Genomic DNA, 15,959 nt, shown 5'->3' with positions numbered 1-15,959 from the left:
GGAGTGTTTCTTTAACCAGTCAGATTTCACATTTGCTTCCAATTGCCCACAATGCATTTTTCTGTCCTCTTGACTGACCAATGTCAATGAGTCAATTTTTTGGGGGGTTGTTGTTATGAGCCAAAATTTGTGGTACACGCAAGCTTCGGATACGTTGCTGCTTGAGTGAAGTTACGAAAAAAAAAGAGGAAAATGCAATTAAGGTATTGTAATGCCCTTGCATGTGGGCAAGGAGAGCTTTCATTTCTGCGTGTATGTCTGCTTATGACAAAATGAAATAATATTTGCGGGTAAACATGATAGTTTCGCAATGAATTGCGTTCATTTTCCCATTGCGTCCCATCATTTTAAATTTTGGAATATTTCCAACAATTCCCATCTGAACTTCCTATAGAAATGTACAGCAAACCATCTAGAAATTTCCCACCCCTTTGCAACTTAACTCCAACGTAGAGAGAACTCCCCTGACCATGTTGGTTTTGTGTGATTTTTGGTGACTACGTTAGCCCCCTGATGTCACAGCTTCGCGTGGTGCTCGGCCAGCACCACTTCAACGTCAGCGGTCCAGACACGCGCACATTTGGAGTGGACAAGTACATCTTTCCTAAACAGTTCTCCGTGTTCAACCCGACACTCCATGACATTGGTAATCACAGACACACACACAGACACACGGATACTGTTGAATCACAAATTAAGTGACGTCATGGGTGCGTACACAGCTGTGCGTCACTTCGCAGCTGCATCCTTGCATGCACCCTCCCCTCACAAAATAAGCGAAAAGTTTACCATTTGTTTGTTTTGGGTTTTTTCCTTTGACCTCCCATTTGGACCAGTTCTCGTCAAACTGAAGAAGCAGGATGGTCGCTGTGTGAAGCGGACGCCGTTCATCAGGCCCATCTGTCTTCCCGAAAATGGCGTGGCCTTCCCAGACAACTACTGCTGCTCCATCAGTGGCTGGGGACACATGCAAGAGAGTGAGTGAGATTACGAAACATATTTCAAAACGGTTTAGTCCTTAAAAGAACCTCAGGCACATTTTGAAGCAGAAAAAGATTTTAAAACACAGTTTGTGAATACATTCATTCATTCATTCATTCATTCATCTTCCGAACCGCTTGATCCTCACTAGGGTCGCGGGGGGTGCTGGAGCCGATCCCAGCTGTCTCCGGGCAGTAGGCGGGGGACACCCTGAATCGGTTGCCAGCCAATCACAGGGCACACAGAGACAAACAACCATTCACGCTCACACTCACACCTAGGGACAATTTAGAGTGTTCAATCAGCCTGCCACGCATGTTTTTGGAATGTGGGAGGAAACCGGAGCACCCGGAGAAAACCCACGCAGACCCGGGGAGAACATGCAAACTCCACACAGGGAGGCCGGAGCTGGAATCGAACCCGGCACCTCTGCACTGTGAATCCAACGTGCTAACCACTGGGCTACCGGGCCGCCCAGTTTGTGAATACATTATGAATATATTTGAACATACACACCGCAACTTAAACGCGCACAATTTTATGGTATTCCTTCACACCTGTTCTCATGAAATTGCTCGGGCAGTTGTCCAAATAAGAGGCCAAGTGTGCCTGTTTCAAGCTATTTGTCACACCCAGTTTACGTTAAAAATAAAAAATTGACTCTTGAACCGAGACAAATGCTCTGGAGTGGAGTGGACTGATCTACACCATATGATCCGTGTTGTTGTTTCTGTTAATAAATGATGCGACCATCTAAAGCAGGCATGTCCAAAGTCCGGCCCGCGGGCCAAATCCGGCCCGCGGTCGAATTTCATCCGGCCCTCGGCCCCTGTCATAAAATCAGTGCCGTCTGGCCCGCAGGTTGGGCGCAATGGAACACGTGTTGCATTGACTGAGGTCTCGTAGACTGGTGAGTGATGTTTCATAGAGTACTGCTTCCCTCTAGTGGCTAAATGAGTAATAGCATTCACTAAATGAGTAATAGCATTTAGACACTAGAGGGCATCACTCACGAGTTAACAAGACATCACTCCGTGTTTATATTGACTGATATGTCATATTTCCCTGTTGTTCGAGTCAAAGGTTTTGTGACTATTGAAAAGTCATGGTGATACATTTTATGTTTCAAATCAATCAATTTGCACTCAGGAGACTTCTGTTTAAGAAAAAGTCACGTGATTAAGCAGTTGCATGTGATATACCTGTTTCAAATGAACCAAAAGAAATTCTTAAGATTGTTGAAAATAAAATAAAAATGGAAATGTGAAACAGATTTGTTGAACAATATTGTTGTTCAATGTAAAGAATGTCAGCCAAGGTCGGCCCCCTGACATTTTACCACATAAAATCTGGCCCCCTTGGCAAAAAGTTTGGACACCCCTGATCTAAAGCCCTCATTTTTGTTGCCTTATTGTTTATTGTTGTTTTGTTTTTTTGTCAAGTGCCACAAAAGCAAATTTGTTGCCTAATCTGGTGCTGAGGGTTTTCTTTTTTTTAACAGAAGCAGATAGTTATTCTAGCCTGCAGGAGGCGGGCGTGAGACTGATCCGCCACGACACCTGCAGGAGGCCAGAGGTGTACGGCAACCACGTCACCGCAGATATGATTTGCGCGGGTCTCAACGGCTGTGTGGACGCTTGCCAGGTAAGAGGGTGAAGGTCTGTAAAGCTTGCAAAAGAAAAGAGAATTTGAGATCTCAAGTCTGACCAAAATTCCCACATTTGAAGACCATACAATAAAGTCTTCTATTGCAAAGATGGAATTGATGCTCCACCGATTTTTATGTTTTAATAATTGTCTTACTAAGTTAAAATGTAAATCCACCCTTATTACACGACCCTTTAATATAATTTGAAACTCATCTGACGAGGTCACCATTAATTGAATTTTGAAAATCTGTCGCCGTCTTGTGATATCTTCAGAGCGTTATTGAATCAGAACAAAAATAGTTGGAGTAAACCATACCACTATAAATGCATTTTCCTCAAAATGAATACACACACAGACAACTTTTTCCTTGTGACATAAGTTTCATTGAAGTGTTAGCTTAGCAATTGGCAAAATTAGTGTCTTCTATTACAAGGCAATGTGCCAAAAGAATTTTCTCTTTGATAACGCAGCTATACACGTGCACTTTTCACCAGGGGGACTCTGGGGGCCCACTGGCCTGTGCGAAAGACGACGTCAACTTCCTGTATGGGATCATCAGCTGGGGGGAGGGCTGCGGCCGTTCGGGAAAGCCGGGCGTTTACACTAAAGTGGCCAACTACATGGACTGGATCAATTCTGTGATCAGAAGGAAGGCCAAGAAGACGTGAAAAAGAAATTAGGGACTAGTTTAAAAATATGATTATTTTTGTTTGGTTGTTGATTATTGATGGCCTTTCTCCCACTGTGAAACAATAAAAGACTGACTAAGTACGAGTAAACATTTACGATATCACTCCAAAGAATGACTTTTTTTTCCTTAGATCACAACTTCATAAAAAACACAAATGTATTCATTTAAAATCTTAAGACTATGCAATTGTTATAAAACTACATTATTTGCTTTCATGCAATTGTTATAAAACTACATTATTTGCTTTCAATGACAATTTTCATCTGATATTTTAACATTTAAAATGTGACAGGTGACATTTTTATCTTTTAATTACGCACAGCGAGCTGAGTGTTCGGCTCATTGAGCTAAAGCTTTTATCACACACTGGAATGCAAAGTATGCATTTCTTCGGGTGGTCAGTCACGCCATTTTCCATGCCGGTCTTGTTGTTGTTGTCAAAGGCGGGGACTTTGGGGTGAGGGCGGGGGGTGGCTTAGCGAGCGAGGGCGCTGCAGCTATTTTGAAAGTGACCCACCTCATTGGGGCAGCCAACTGTGCAGCTGTCAGGAACCATGACTGAAGATGACCGATTCGGTAGTCGTGGAGGGATACGCCAGACTTAAAGAAGGAAAAAAGGTAAAGCTTTATTAGATTTTTTTTGCAGGGGTGAATGTTGGTGTTGAGTTTTAATGAAACAAACCTGCCATCTTTTTTTGGGGCGGGGGATTTGTCTTTGGCAGTGGAAAACTAGGTGGATTGTTCTTCGCAAGCCGTCGCCTGTAGCAGGTAAAAAAAATAATTTGCGAATGTAACAGTGTTGCGCATCTTTATAGATCACAATGTGAATTTTCTCACATTTTATTGTCGTAAAATAGCAAATTGTTTCCTCTTGTTACATTATTCTCATCAAACCAGTGTTCAATTTTTTTTGCATGACGACTTATCTTGGAAATGCCGACTATTATAAAAATCAAATTATTCATAATGTTACTTTTTTGTCACCATACTACAATGCAGACTTTTCTTTTACCCTTTAACTTTCTAGTTTGCAGTGTCACTTATTGTTAGCCGATTAGTTGGATTGTGTCCGTGCAGCTTCCGCATCCTGGGCAACTTCATTCTCCAGAAAAAAATGTCACTTGGCTCTCGCCCGCTGTTTCATGCCCGTGTTATTGCAGCTGTCAGCGTTAGTTGTAAATTGACATTGATCGCGACTGCATGCCCCACATACTCACTATTTGATGCCTCCAGATTGCCTCGTGTTGCTGGTTTTTAAAGACAAGTCAGACAAAGTCGACGGGAACAAGGAGCGGGCCAGTGTCACTCTGGAGGAGATCTGCGGCCTGGAAAGCGGACGGTGGTGCGAGGGTGCGTCGTTCACGCTGGCCATTCTCTGCCTGACCCAGGCGGCTCTGTTGGGTTTCGAAAGCAAGGAGACGCTGCAGGCGTGGGAAGTCCGTCTGCGCTACAGCCTTGGAGAAGGTGAGAGGAGGTGCTCTGGTGAGGACGTTTTCAGATTAAGACCTTTCTTAATCATGTTAAGTTTACTGAGTGCAAATGCAGACTCGAAGACCAGACTTTTCTGGATAAGATGAGAAGGATGTAAATGTTGATTAGTCTAGTTAGGGTAGATCAGGTTTTAAGCGTTACCAAGGCATTAATTGCTCATCAGTCATACATTCGCACCTAACGAGATCATGTTTGGGTGTTGACAAGAGCACAGTTGCTGATAAGTTGGAGGATCAGACCTTTCTGAATGAGGGTTACAAGATGACAAGAATGTAATGGTTGGTTAGTTGCAGGTAGGTAAGTTTTAAAGCATTAACACGCATCTGATCATTTGAAACATTTCTAGATCAATTCAGGAGTCAACGATACAGAATGTGGCAGGTACAGATTCTCAAGGCTGCGTTGGCCCCGTGCGCTATATAGGAACACTATGTGTTACATAAGCGAGAAACTCACAGTTGCCACTAATAGCAATGGCCGGCTCAGCTGGTGGCGGTGGTCCAGCTGAATGTTAAGGCGGGTACTAATGGTTACATTCGGGGACGTTCCAGGCTTTTGTGCACGCAGTTGACCGCTTAATGCCACCGAGAGGAGTACGTCATGGCCAGTAGAAATGTCACCTGCCCGTCTGTGGGTGTGCCAAGGCATTTATCTAAGAGGTTGACATTTCTGCATATTCACAGTGACAACAACAAGCAGACTAAAGGAAAGGAATGTTGATGTCATGCTGAAGTAATTGTGCAATCAAAGTAATAAAAAGTGCAAACAGTCTGACAGAAAAATCATGCACTATTCTAGCAGAACTCCTACCCAGATGTAGGCAGGACTGTGATTTTTATGTCATTTTGCAATTTTTTTTGTTGTTGTTCTGTCGGGCCTAGTTCACAGGTTCAGTGTCGGAGTCTTGGCGGGAACAAAGTTGGAGAGCGGCCCGGCAACCCTCCATGTGTGCAACAACTTGCTGGCTGTTGTCCGAGACGCCTCCCCCGTCGTCGTGGGCCACTGGAACCTTCCGGATCTGCGCCGATATGGGCCCTTACCAAATGGATTTGTATTTGAGGGAGGAACGCGCTGTGGCTACTGTAAGTCTATTGGACATGTAGGCGTAGGAAAGACTTTGGAGAAGTTGCTTTAGTCTCTAGTTTAAGGACAATGGAGAACATCTGGTGTTTTACAGGGAAGGATTCAGTCCTAAAAAAATAACAACCCCCTCAGGCATGAGTCATTCATTGGCTTTGTTTTATTGTCTGAGCCATGTGAGTTTCTGGTGATAAGCAAAGGCACAATTTGATTGAGCCAACCACTTCAGCTTCATAATGTTGCAAAATATTATTAATAACAATGAACACAGCATAGTCACATTCATGAATTGAGAGGAGCAGAAAATGGTGGGTGGTCTTGGGAACAGGGTTGCGACAAGGAACTTTTATGGGTGACAGCAGGTTTGTTGTCACAAGGAGGTCAGAGAGAAGCACTGCAAAATATTGTAGAAAACGTTCCTACAAAAACCGAGGCGATCATCGCTGCATAGGTGTAAAGAATTCCACACTTTTAGCAATTTGTTGTATATTTGTAGATAAATGGTCAAAATGGCGTAGAACCTGATCTAATATATTCTTGCCCTTAACAGTTTTCCACTTGCACTCAACAGGGGCTGGTGTTTTCCTGCTCACGTCTTCTGAGAGCGAGCAGATAAGCTTCTTGTTCGACTGCATCGTCCGAGGTGTCTCCCCCACCAGGGTTCCTTTCGGCCTACAGCCCATCTTGCCAGGTCAGTCTTGGAGGTTTTTTATTCTCCGCTAGCGACATTAGGCACATCCCACACAGTGGAGCTGCGACTCAGTGTCTCCCCGCCCCCACCCCCCCCCCCCCCCCTTCCTGGAGTGTAACGGCAGGTTGAGTAGCTGCCCTAACCACTGTCTGAAGTTAGCCGCTGCTGTCTGAACCTCAAGGTTAGCTAACTTGTTACAGCAGCAAATTCAGTTGGTGGTTGGTAGTTGGTACTACAATTTGCCCTCCAGGATGATAGTCGACTTGTGATTCATTAAATACTAACTTAAGGAAAATGGGCAAATGATGCTTTGATCAACATTTTGATGACATGAATCGTGATCAGATCGACGGCTTAAACATGAGCTATAAAACAGATGTGAGGGCACTTACTTGCTGTAACTTAGAGTAAACAGTCTTCTGGAAAAAATGTCCTAGTTGGCTGCTGCTATTACGCTTACACCGAACAAGACAAACAATTGTTTGGTTACTAGTACTCTGAAGACCAAAGAGTACAAAAGAAAACCCCAGGCACAAAGCGGCATGTGGTTTCACCAAATCTAAAGACATTATCGTGACTGCAGGTCGCAGTCTGCTCTGGTGGAGTTCCAGCACAATGTGCAAGTTTGAAGTCTTACAACTCAACTTGTTGTTGTTTTAACACCACATTTAACACCTTCAATTTCTAACAGCCAATGTTCTTGCTGACATCACAGTAAATGTGTCTGGCTCACCTGCGGGGGCTTGTGGATATTCTTCCATTTTCCCATATCTGTACACTGAGATGCAGCCTATTCCCGTCGGAGAAGAAATAGAAGTGAGGGTTTCACACGAGAGGAGCAGACAAAGTTTCATAATCACTTGAGGTATCCATGTACTATCAGCCACTTTCTGTGATTTTGTTTACTGGGTGGGTAGACTTTTATATGACAGCAAATCAAAAGAAATGCAAACCTTCTTATTATTATTACTACACTATTTTATTCATTCACTTATATTAGCGGAGCTATATTTGTTACCGCAGCAGGGTCCCAGTTGGTCCTTTAATGTATTTGTAATTATAATTTTCAATAGTAAGTTAACTTCTCCTTTTACAAAGAATTACGGTCATGAAATTATTGAAACCAATGAAAAACTTAGCCCTAAATATTAAGTAGGGGGAGGGATGAAAGAGCACTCTTCTGGGTATTGTGCATCTGAATGTGGTGCATAAGTAAACAAACAAATAAAAATTTCAATGGTATGACATATTGCATTAAAAAGAATATAAAAAAGTCGTTCACACGGTCACGCAGTGGTGCTACACCCTTACAGCACTATTAATAAACCATGTTGTGTTGCACAAACGGCCCGTGTGACCCTCTCCAAGGACATGGTACTTGCACACGTGGCCTCAAAGCCGTAAACCTCAAAGACGAGTTATGTTTTTATGCTAACTCAATCGACCTTGTGCATATTGATGACAGTGGAGGTCATGAGTCAGGGCTTAGTGCGTGGGGCTGGTTCTAAAAAGATTATGTATGTTCAAGCAGGCTCGCTGGATTTTCATTCTCTTGAGCTCTGACTGGACGCTGGGAACATAACGTATTCTCTGATAGAGCACTTTTGGTTTTGATTTAATCCACACAGTGACCTCAAAGGTATTTGGTCATGAGCCGAAGCACCAGAGGACAATACTGTGCATTGAAGTGAAGATAAAACTTCTAGATATATGCCTCTGGAAGGCTGGAGTTCGCACTCATGCTTGCACCCATGGTACACGGTCTGGCACAGCCCCAAAAGGGAACATGGGTCCCCCTTTGCATGAGCTTTCTGTCTGCGGGAGCGGCTAAATTGGTCAGGTGCAGTGTGAAGTGGACAGCAGCCGAAGGCGGTCCCATCCCGAGTTAAAGAAGCTGGCTCCATGGATGTGAAACGTCACTTTCCTGGCAGTTAAGTAGCTTGAGCTGGTGTGTGAGATCGAAATTCCAATATCCGGGCTTGGTTTAACACACAGCTTGGGCTTTGCTACTAGTCCTCTCGAGAGGGGTTGGACTCACTTTCGCCCTGGAGTTGCTCATGTTGAGTTGGGCTGAGCAGGTGTAGGCATACGTATTGGCTTGGTGCCATGATCAGCCCTGTGGATGAGAGGGTAGTCTCAATGATCGACTTTGTGGTCATGTCATCAGACCCGCGGCCACGTCTTGGACTCACACGAGTGAAGATACAGTCTACCAATCAACACTTAGTGATGTGTTGGCTTCGATGGTGTGGGAAGAAACTGTCACCTGTCAAACTGTCAAACTTGGTCTGAACTGGCAGACCCAAGCATCCAGTTTGGTTGCCTTAGAATTGCATTACTGGTAATTGCAGATGATGTGGTTCCATTGGCATCATCAAGCCACAATATTCAACTCTCACTGGAGTAGCTTGGAGTTGAGTGTGAAGTGGTTAGGATGAGAATCAGGCCCTCCAAAACTGACACAATGGTTCTCAGTCGGAAAAGTGGTGGAGTGCCCGCTCCTGGTCAGGGATGACAGCATGCCCTAAGTGGAGGAGTCCAAGTATCTTGGGGTCTTGTTCATGAGTGAGGGGAAAATTGAGTTGTAGAATGACAGGCAGAATGGTGCAGTGTCTGTTGTGATGCAGACTCAGTATCGGTCTGTCGTGGTGAAAGAAGGCGCTGAGCCTAAAGGCAAAGCTCTCGATTTACCGATCGATCTAAATTTCTACGCTCACCTCTGGTCACAAGCTGTGGGTCGTAACCCGAAAGATCAAGATCACTGATACAAGCGGTCAAGTTTCCTCTGTCGGGAGTCCTGGCTCTCCTTTAGAGATAGGGCGAGAAGCTTTGTCACCCGAGAGGAGCTCAGAGTAGATGCTAGAGTAGAGCTCCTCTGCATTGAGAGGAGACGGATCAGGTGGATTGGGGATATGATCATCAAGATGACTGCCTTCTGTACATCTTACTGGTGAGGCATTCCATGCAGATCCTACGGGGAGGAGGCCACAGGACGGTGGAGAGACTATATCTCCCAGTTGACCTGGGAATGCCGTATGATGTCGCCAGAAGAGCTGGACAAAGTGGCTGAGGAAAGGGAACTCTGCTGAAGACTTCCCTGCTGAAGATGCTGTCTCTGCATTCCAGACCTTGGATAAGCAAAAGAAAACGGATGGATGTACGAATTGTCGTCAGCTGCACACTTTTATGTAACATTGTACAGGAGCATTACTCAAACTCCAGAACGCAAATGACATAGCCCGGTTCGTTGAACAGGAATGTCATTCTCCATGAACAAGAATGTAGCCTCCTAGCTGACATCTTGTCTTCATTCTCTTTGACAGATCCAAACACGAGTCAGATCAACTCTGAGGAGAGGCTGAATCATGAGACACAGGAACTGGCGAAGCGACTGAGTATGCTCTCCAATCGCAACAGCACAGGTACATATTGCTATTTCCCTGAGACGGGCACTTTACCCTATTTTGCTGGACCATTGTCCGTCCGTGACCTGGGTACCTTTTTGTCATTGTTCCTCTGTCCTGATTCATATAATTGTCCTCCGTCTCCATCCGTCCTCGTCCTTTTAAAGCGCTTCACATACAACAGAGCCATCTTGCTTAACCGGCTGGATTGATCATGAAATGTGTGGCCATAACCACTTTATGTTGTATAGCTGTGCACTAGGTGGCGGTGTTGGTATAAATATAGTGTTGAGATGAAATAACCTGTTAAGAAAATACAGTATTCGGCTACACTCTGGCTTTGTCATTTTGCCTCCCGACAACACAGACTTAAGCTGGTTAGGGACGATTAGAGGCGGACAAAAACCCACTTGCGTCCTTGCTTAATCCGTCCTTTAAAAAAAAAACTTCTCATCCTCTGTCCCAAAAAAATCAGCGTCCATCTCTGCTATTACCTGACCATTCCTTGAATTTCCATTGTTTGTAGTACCCACAGTGATTCTGCTGTTGAACAAACAGTCCATCACAATACAAATTAAGTCTGCCAGTCTCACTTGACTCAATTTATTGTTGTTATTACACGGCTTGCAACCGATGCTGCATTATGTATGAGCTCCTGATTAAATGTCCTTAAACATGTCTTATTTGCAGCATCGTCCATGTACTGTGCATCCCCTGGAGGTGACGACTGCAGTATATCCGGCTCTTCGGACACCTCAGACAAATCGGATGGCAGCGTTTCCAGTTGTTTGGCCATTTGGACCGAATCCAGCAGTAACCTCTCAGACAACAATGTTGTCTGCAAAACAGGAGCGGGTGTGGTAAAGCAATTTGCCAACTACGGCGGAAATGCTTCAGGAGTCAAAGACCCCAGGAACCTAAAGGAAATGGGTCGCCAGAGCTCCTTAGACAGTGGTATTGCCACCGGTAGTCATTCCTCTTACTCTGGAAGTTTCTCCTCATACACAGGAAGTTTGGACAATAGCGGTCGTGAGGACTTTGGATCTGTTTTTTGTCTGCCTCCACACTTGGCTCAAGACCTCAGCCCTTGTTCTTGCCCCAATGTTTCAGGACATGAGTACAAAGTACCATCCTCACTCAGGTATCTATATGACACTCCCAGGAGTCTGGCACAGGAGTGCCCAAGTTCAGCTAAGGACTCTCTCGAACCTGTACCAGAGTATTTAAAGGGGGCCTCTGAGGGCCCCCTCAAAACAGTGAGCTCACACAGCAGGAAAACAAGGGGGGCAGCCTCTTGTGACAGCGTGGAGCCTTGCACAGTTAAAACCATCGTGACCATCTGCTCGGTATGCGGTGGACTTCAGGTGAGGCTGTCATAGTTTTTTTCCTCATGGTGTTTCTGTTGACCATGCCATATTAGTGCAAAGACGTTATTTTTGAGTCCACAGAAGATGGATATGCCATTGGGATTTCTTTTCCCAGTCGACATTTCATTCACGATGTGATTGTTGTAAAGCCTAAAGTTTCAAATCATTTAACAGGGGATGCCCTTCAACCCTGCAAGTGGTGTGGCGATACCTGCATTACCAGGTAGGTGCAATCACGTGATAAACAGTGGACCCCCGTTATTTGCTGGAATAGGTACAGTACTTGCTGTGGCGCATAGAGAAAATCCACAAGTTATTAATGACCACGACTGATGGTTTTTAATTGCCTATGTATGCCACGAGATGATAGCAAAGCAGCACTTATGTTTGAATGAAACTCCCCAAATCACTTCCTTGACACCAAGATGCCACCAAATGGCGTATGAAAAGAGCATGCTGGTGAATTTGTGAATACTCAACCACAAATATGTAGGGGTTCACTGCACGGCTACTTTGCACATTGTCTCATGTGCTTTCTCTTGCATGGATGAACACCTGCATGATTACAAGAAGCATTCATGATAAGAACATGTTTCTGCTTGCCCTGAGTGATATTTCCCATCCAGCAGATCAAAGTTTTGACAGATTACCATGCAGAAGCAATGCCGGTATTGCTGTCCTGGTTCGCAGTTTAGACAGGACAAGTGAGGGTTTACCACTTCCCAAAAGAGGACGAGCGAAACTTGCAAGCGTTTTAGCTGAGATCCTGCATTATCCCAGAGTACCCAAGGAATCAAAAATCAACAGCCATGACTTATACGAAGCAATGAGTCCTGAGTCACACCTCAAACCCACACCACCATTTGGCTCCCGTGCACCGGTGACTGATGTCATTTATGAAAACTGTTCCAAATGCTCTGGCGCGCGCTGCCACCCGCCACCGCGGGGCACCCCTGCCAAAGTGCGCCATCATTGCAGAATCTTCAATGTCCAGTCCTTTCTAACTGGGCTACACTTAAAGAAAAGCGCAGAAGAAAAGAGTTCTGCTCATGAGGCACTTCAGGCCAACGGTCCAAATGCAGAGATGAATGGTCAGAGATTGACCAGTGAAGGTAAGAGGCCTCTTTTCCTCAGCGTCCTTGAAGCCTTTTTCTCTCCCCACCCCTTCTCTCATCTTCAACCGAACCACAGATTTTTTTCTTGGACTTTTCCCCCTCCTATTCTGCCTTTTCTTTCACTTTCCTTTTGCTTTGGATCTGCTTACAAGGTCTTTTGGGAGCATCATCGGTTCCATCTGTTTACATTCCAAATCTGAAATTAATCACTACTTACAGTCTGATATGGTCATATAACATTGAAAGTGATATATCAACAATACAAACTCCCAGTGTACAGTACCGATACAATAACATCATATTGATACCGTACCTGGCCTATTTTGTAGTTGTTGTTGATGCCTACACCTATATCTTGGAGGTGTGGAAGAAAATTAAATATTGCGATGGATCATACTATCGCTCAGGGCGCAGTATCGAAAGAGCAACATCAAATGTTTTACACATTCACTTCCCTCTTCTTTGTCGAGGTGTTTGAGGGCTACAGCCGCTACACTGATGCAGGTACTTCACTTTCGTAAACCAAGTGCCCAAACACTTGAATAATGATGAAATCTTAAGTGAAAAAATGTGTTAAGGGCTTCACTGATCTGTAGTTTTCTGCGTATTGGAAACGAAGCAGATTCCCCAGATACGTGCATATTGTGAATGATTTTACCTTTTCTTTTAGTCATGCAATTTACTTTATTACTTTTACAATTTACAACACTAATCAGTATTAAAATATATATATATATGTATATATATATATCTTGCATGCAGCTTGAGTGTGTTCCTTCATGCTCATGATGAAAACCTACAAGTGTGTGCGAGGCTACGAGAGTCTTGCTATTTTGTGCTATTAATTTCAGGAATCATGCATCATGCATTGCTGCAGAAAAATTAAGATTATTTAAGATTTTTTTTCCTCACCCCTCGCCAGACAAAAGGCCCAGTGGCAGAGGGGAGAAGCACAGAGCTGATCCTGCTTATGAGATCATGGAGAGCAGAGCAGAGAGAACCTCAGAGGTAGGATGCTAAAAAATTCCCTAATCCGCTTTTCTGCGATCGACTGCTGACGTAACCCAACTGTGGAACTAACCGAGTTTCAAGCTATTATTATTATGATTCTTGTTATTATAAAAGCAATAGACAGCTCATGTGTGTCATGCCGTATTATTATGGATATTCTCCTTCTGACTTCTAAAACAACTGCCTTGCTGTGACTTGGAGCTATGTGAGCAGATGCAATTGTGTCGTAGCAGAATAGCATATTTTGAATATTTTTTTTGTGTCCAAATCTCGCAAATTGCCACAAAAGTTACCCATTCTGTTCTTTGGCCATCTTTAGATTATCGTTACTTCAGAGGTATTTTTCATTGTATTCGTCTTGCAGGCGGAAGAAAAAAGTAAGTGCCAAGTGATCAGCTGCGGTCCACAAAAGTTGCTCCAAGAGATGGAGGGTAAGGATGACCACATCGCAGTATCAATACAGCAGTTGTTAATACTACAGACTATCCATTGTTACTTGTGTAGGGCAAAGTGTTGGGTTTGAGAGGTCAGTGTGGTCCGAAAACACAACTTTTTTTTTTGAGAGGGATCATCTCTACTTATATTTGTAAATTTGTTGCAGAATAGTGATTCGAATGTATTCTTAGATATACCTGTAGACGATAACAGTACTGACGAGCGCCTCTCATTAGATCAGCTTTCCCCTCAAATAAGAGTTGACATTTCGCCACGCTCCGCCGATGTATGCTCGATGTGGGTACAAGCAACCATTACAGAACACTGCGCTTGTGCAAGGATCAATTAGGTTTAAATGCTTCTTTTAGACATTGCCAACAGGCTCCGTTGGTGTCTAATGGCCTTTCGTAGAGTGTCCCCTCCGGGCTTTTTGCTACAGAGCTGCCGATAATGGCTACCTTTGAATTCACATGAAACGTGGTTAGAACACCTCGACAAAACCACACATCTTTTGTTTTTGTGAGCCAGAAGTAGGGTAGAGGCAAAAACAGTTTCCGTCACCAAATATTCCCGTAAAAGATTCAAGAAAATCGTGGAACAGAGGTGTCTCAATGTTTGTTTGTTTGTTTTTTTTCCAAGATATAAAGAACAATGGAAAGATAAGATGGGCTAAACACTAAAACAAGGGCACAGTCTCTACAGGAGTATAGGGAGAGAGCAATGAGGGGACTCCAAAGTAAATTATTAGAAGACACGGGCCATGTCAATCAATAATTTTAGAATAAGTAGCAAAACATTATAATTAAAAAATGGAAAGGAGGGCTGTAGTTCTTAGACCACTGGCAAACAATTTGTCACTGTATACATTTTGCCTTGTTGATGCCACTTGAATGACTTCTAAACTCAGAAAAAGAATCGCCTTGCTGTTTCTCTTGCAGGCACAGCGTTGGCGTACCACCAAGAGGCTTTGCTCGCCGAAAGGTCTCGACGCGACAGTGTGACGTACGTCAATATTCCAGTGAGTCCCACATCTAAGAAGCAGCTCAACTACATGGAGTTGGAACTGCAGGAATCAGGCACCCAGGGGACTGTGGTACCTGCGACAGCACAGAGTAAGGGTGTGTCCAAAATAAACAACACTTAACCCCCTTTTGAGACCATGCGCTGGTTCACATATGAGTGAGCACTTCTGTTGCCAGAAATGTTTAGTTGCAGCCCAAACGTTAGCATGAGCGACTGGACTCAGTGAGGCTCTCTGTTGTGTTTGGACAGGAAAGGGATCAACCACATACGCCCAGATTGACATCACTGCTACAGAGACAGCTCACAAGGTGGGTACCCAGCATGCTCTAGGTCGCCAGGAGGGCCTGCACACCCTGGAGAGGAGAAGGAAGGGAACACCGCATTGACCTCAAGGACCAGCCTATGGCTGCAAAATGCCTCCATTTACAAGTACTGTTGATTTCTGAATTTGTAGTTGTATTTGTACTACTGCTGTGTGCCCAACCTAATATTTTTTTCTAAAAACAATAACCTTATTGTTTTGTTTTTTAAATATCTGTAAATAGATTATATTCTTGAGCTTGATGTGGATTGCTAAATGCAACACCCCCAAACACGTACAATTTAGGAATGCGTACATGGCTGCCATTTCTCGGATTGTAAAACAATGATTACTTTGATCATTTTTAATGACACCACTACCTTTATTCTTTTTTCTTTACCTCAATACAAATTTCTGTTAACAAAACATTAAAATAATTGAAGAAAATTTGAAAATTGGTTTGTTTGGATGTGTTTTAGTACTAATGATGTCATTCACAATACAATTTTGTCTACATTTGCGACACATCAGCGGGTTGGTTTGCATCTAAGTTGTCTTTTCTCAAAGCCTGCAGGCTTTCGGTCGCACTTTCCAAACCCGATCGAGTCCATCTACCCACTAGTGACTAGGCTTGTGTCGGTCATAAAGTGAGAATGAAATCTGTAATATCACGAGAAAAACAATTTGAATGTTGTGAGAATAAACAGCTTGTTGCAGAA

General features: G+C 43.9%; 2 protein-coding genes and 2 long non-coding RNA genes across 7 annotated transcripts in view; 2 read left to right on the top strand and 2 right to left on the bottom strand.

Annotated features, from left to right (window-relative positions):
* LOC127609431 (hepatocyte growth factor activator) overlaps window positions 1-3,416 on the top strand; it is a 9,009-nt gene extending 5,593 nt beyond the window's left edge. Inside the window, exons 11-14 of the mRNA XM_052079326.1 lie at window positions 507-646; window positions 837-977; window positions 2,483-2,625; window positions 3,126-3,416. Of these exons, the coding sequence (XP_051935286.1) occupies window positions 507-646; window positions 837-977; window positions 2,483-2,625; window positions 3,126-3,299 (598 nt within the window). The 3' untranslated portion in view covers window positions 3,300-3,416. The remainder of the gene's footprint in view (window positions 1-506; window positions 647-836; window positions 978-2,482; window positions 2,626-3,125) is intronic.
* The window catches only part of LOC127609480 (uncharacterized), a 15,230-nt gene extending 10,572 nt beyond the window's left edge, over window positions 1-4,658 (bottom strand). The window contains exons 1-4 of the long non-coding RNA XR_007964613.1: window positions 4,540-4,658; window positions 4,005-4,081; window positions 3,840-3,922; window positions 790-957 (exon numbers count right to left, since the gene is read on the bottom strand). This is a non-coding gene — a long non-coding RNA (uncharacterized LOC127609480). The remainder of the gene's footprint in view (window positions 1-789; window positions 958-3,839; window positions 3,923-4,004; window positions 4,082-4,539) is intronic.
* On the top strand, window positions 3,817-15,959 carry LOC127609395 (protein Dok-7-like). Of its 4 annotated transcripts, none has more exons than XM_052079298.1 (13): window positions 3,817-3,940; window positions 4,045-4,090; window positions 4,556-4,786; window positions 5,695-5,895; window positions 6,465-6,584; window positions 9,908-10,006; window positions 10,679-11,352; window positions 11,530-11,578; window positions 11,985-12,467; window positions 13,393-13,478; window positions 13,846-13,912; window positions 14,855-15,034; window positions 15,189-15,959. In XM_052079298.1, the coding sequence occupies exons 1-13, from the start codon at window positions 3,887-3,889 to the stop codon at window positions 15,323-15,325; spliced, it is 2,427 nt and encodes an 808-aa protein (XP_051935258.1). In that variant the 5' UTR covers window positions 3,817-3,886; the 3' UTR covers window positions 15,326-15,959. The 4 variants fall into 4 exon arrangements, with proteins under 4 accessions (XP_051935258.1, XP_051935249.1, XP_051935266.1 ...); XM_052079289.1 differs by having other exon boundaries at window positions 11,982-12,467; XM_052079306.1 differs by having other exon boundaries at window positions 3,818-3,940; window positions 11,982-12,467; window positions 14,855-15,028.
* The window catches only part of LOC127609502 (uncharacterized), a 28,228-nt gene continuing 16,956 nt past the window's right edge, over window positions 4,688-15,959 (bottom strand). Inside the window, exon 3 of the long non-coding RNA XR_007964635.1 lies at window positions 4,688-4,776. This is a non-coding gene — a long non-coding RNA (uncharacterized LOC127609502). The remainder of the gene's footprint in view (window positions 4,777-15,959) is intronic.

This window comes from Hippocampus zosterae, chromosome 1, assembly GCF_025434085.1.
Source record: "Hippocampus zosterae strain Florida chromosome 1, ASM2543408v3, whole genome shotgun sequence".
Taxonomy (NCBI): Eukaryota; Metazoa; Chordata; class Actinopteri; order Syngnathiformes; family Syngnathidae; genus Hippocampus; species Hippocampus zosterae.
This window is presented reverse-complemented; position numbering and strand designations above follow the sequence as displayed.

What these genes read in the sequence shown, in the direction of transcription:
- LOC127609395 (XM_052079289.1), top strand. Translation starts at nt 3,887, where the DNA reads ATGACCGATTCGGTAGTCGTGGAGGGATACGCCAGACTTAAAGAAGGA. An exon ending in CGGTATGCGGTGGACTTCAG is followed by an intron (nt 11,353 to 11,529) that starts GTGAGGCTGTCA and finishes ATCATTTAACAG; the next exon opens with GGGATGCCCTTCAACCCTGC. An exon ending in TCAGAGATTGACCAGTGAAG is followed by an intron (nt 12,468 to 13,392) that starts GTAAGAGGCCTC and finishes ACCCCTCGCCAG; the next exon opens with ACAAAAGGCCCAGTGGCAGA.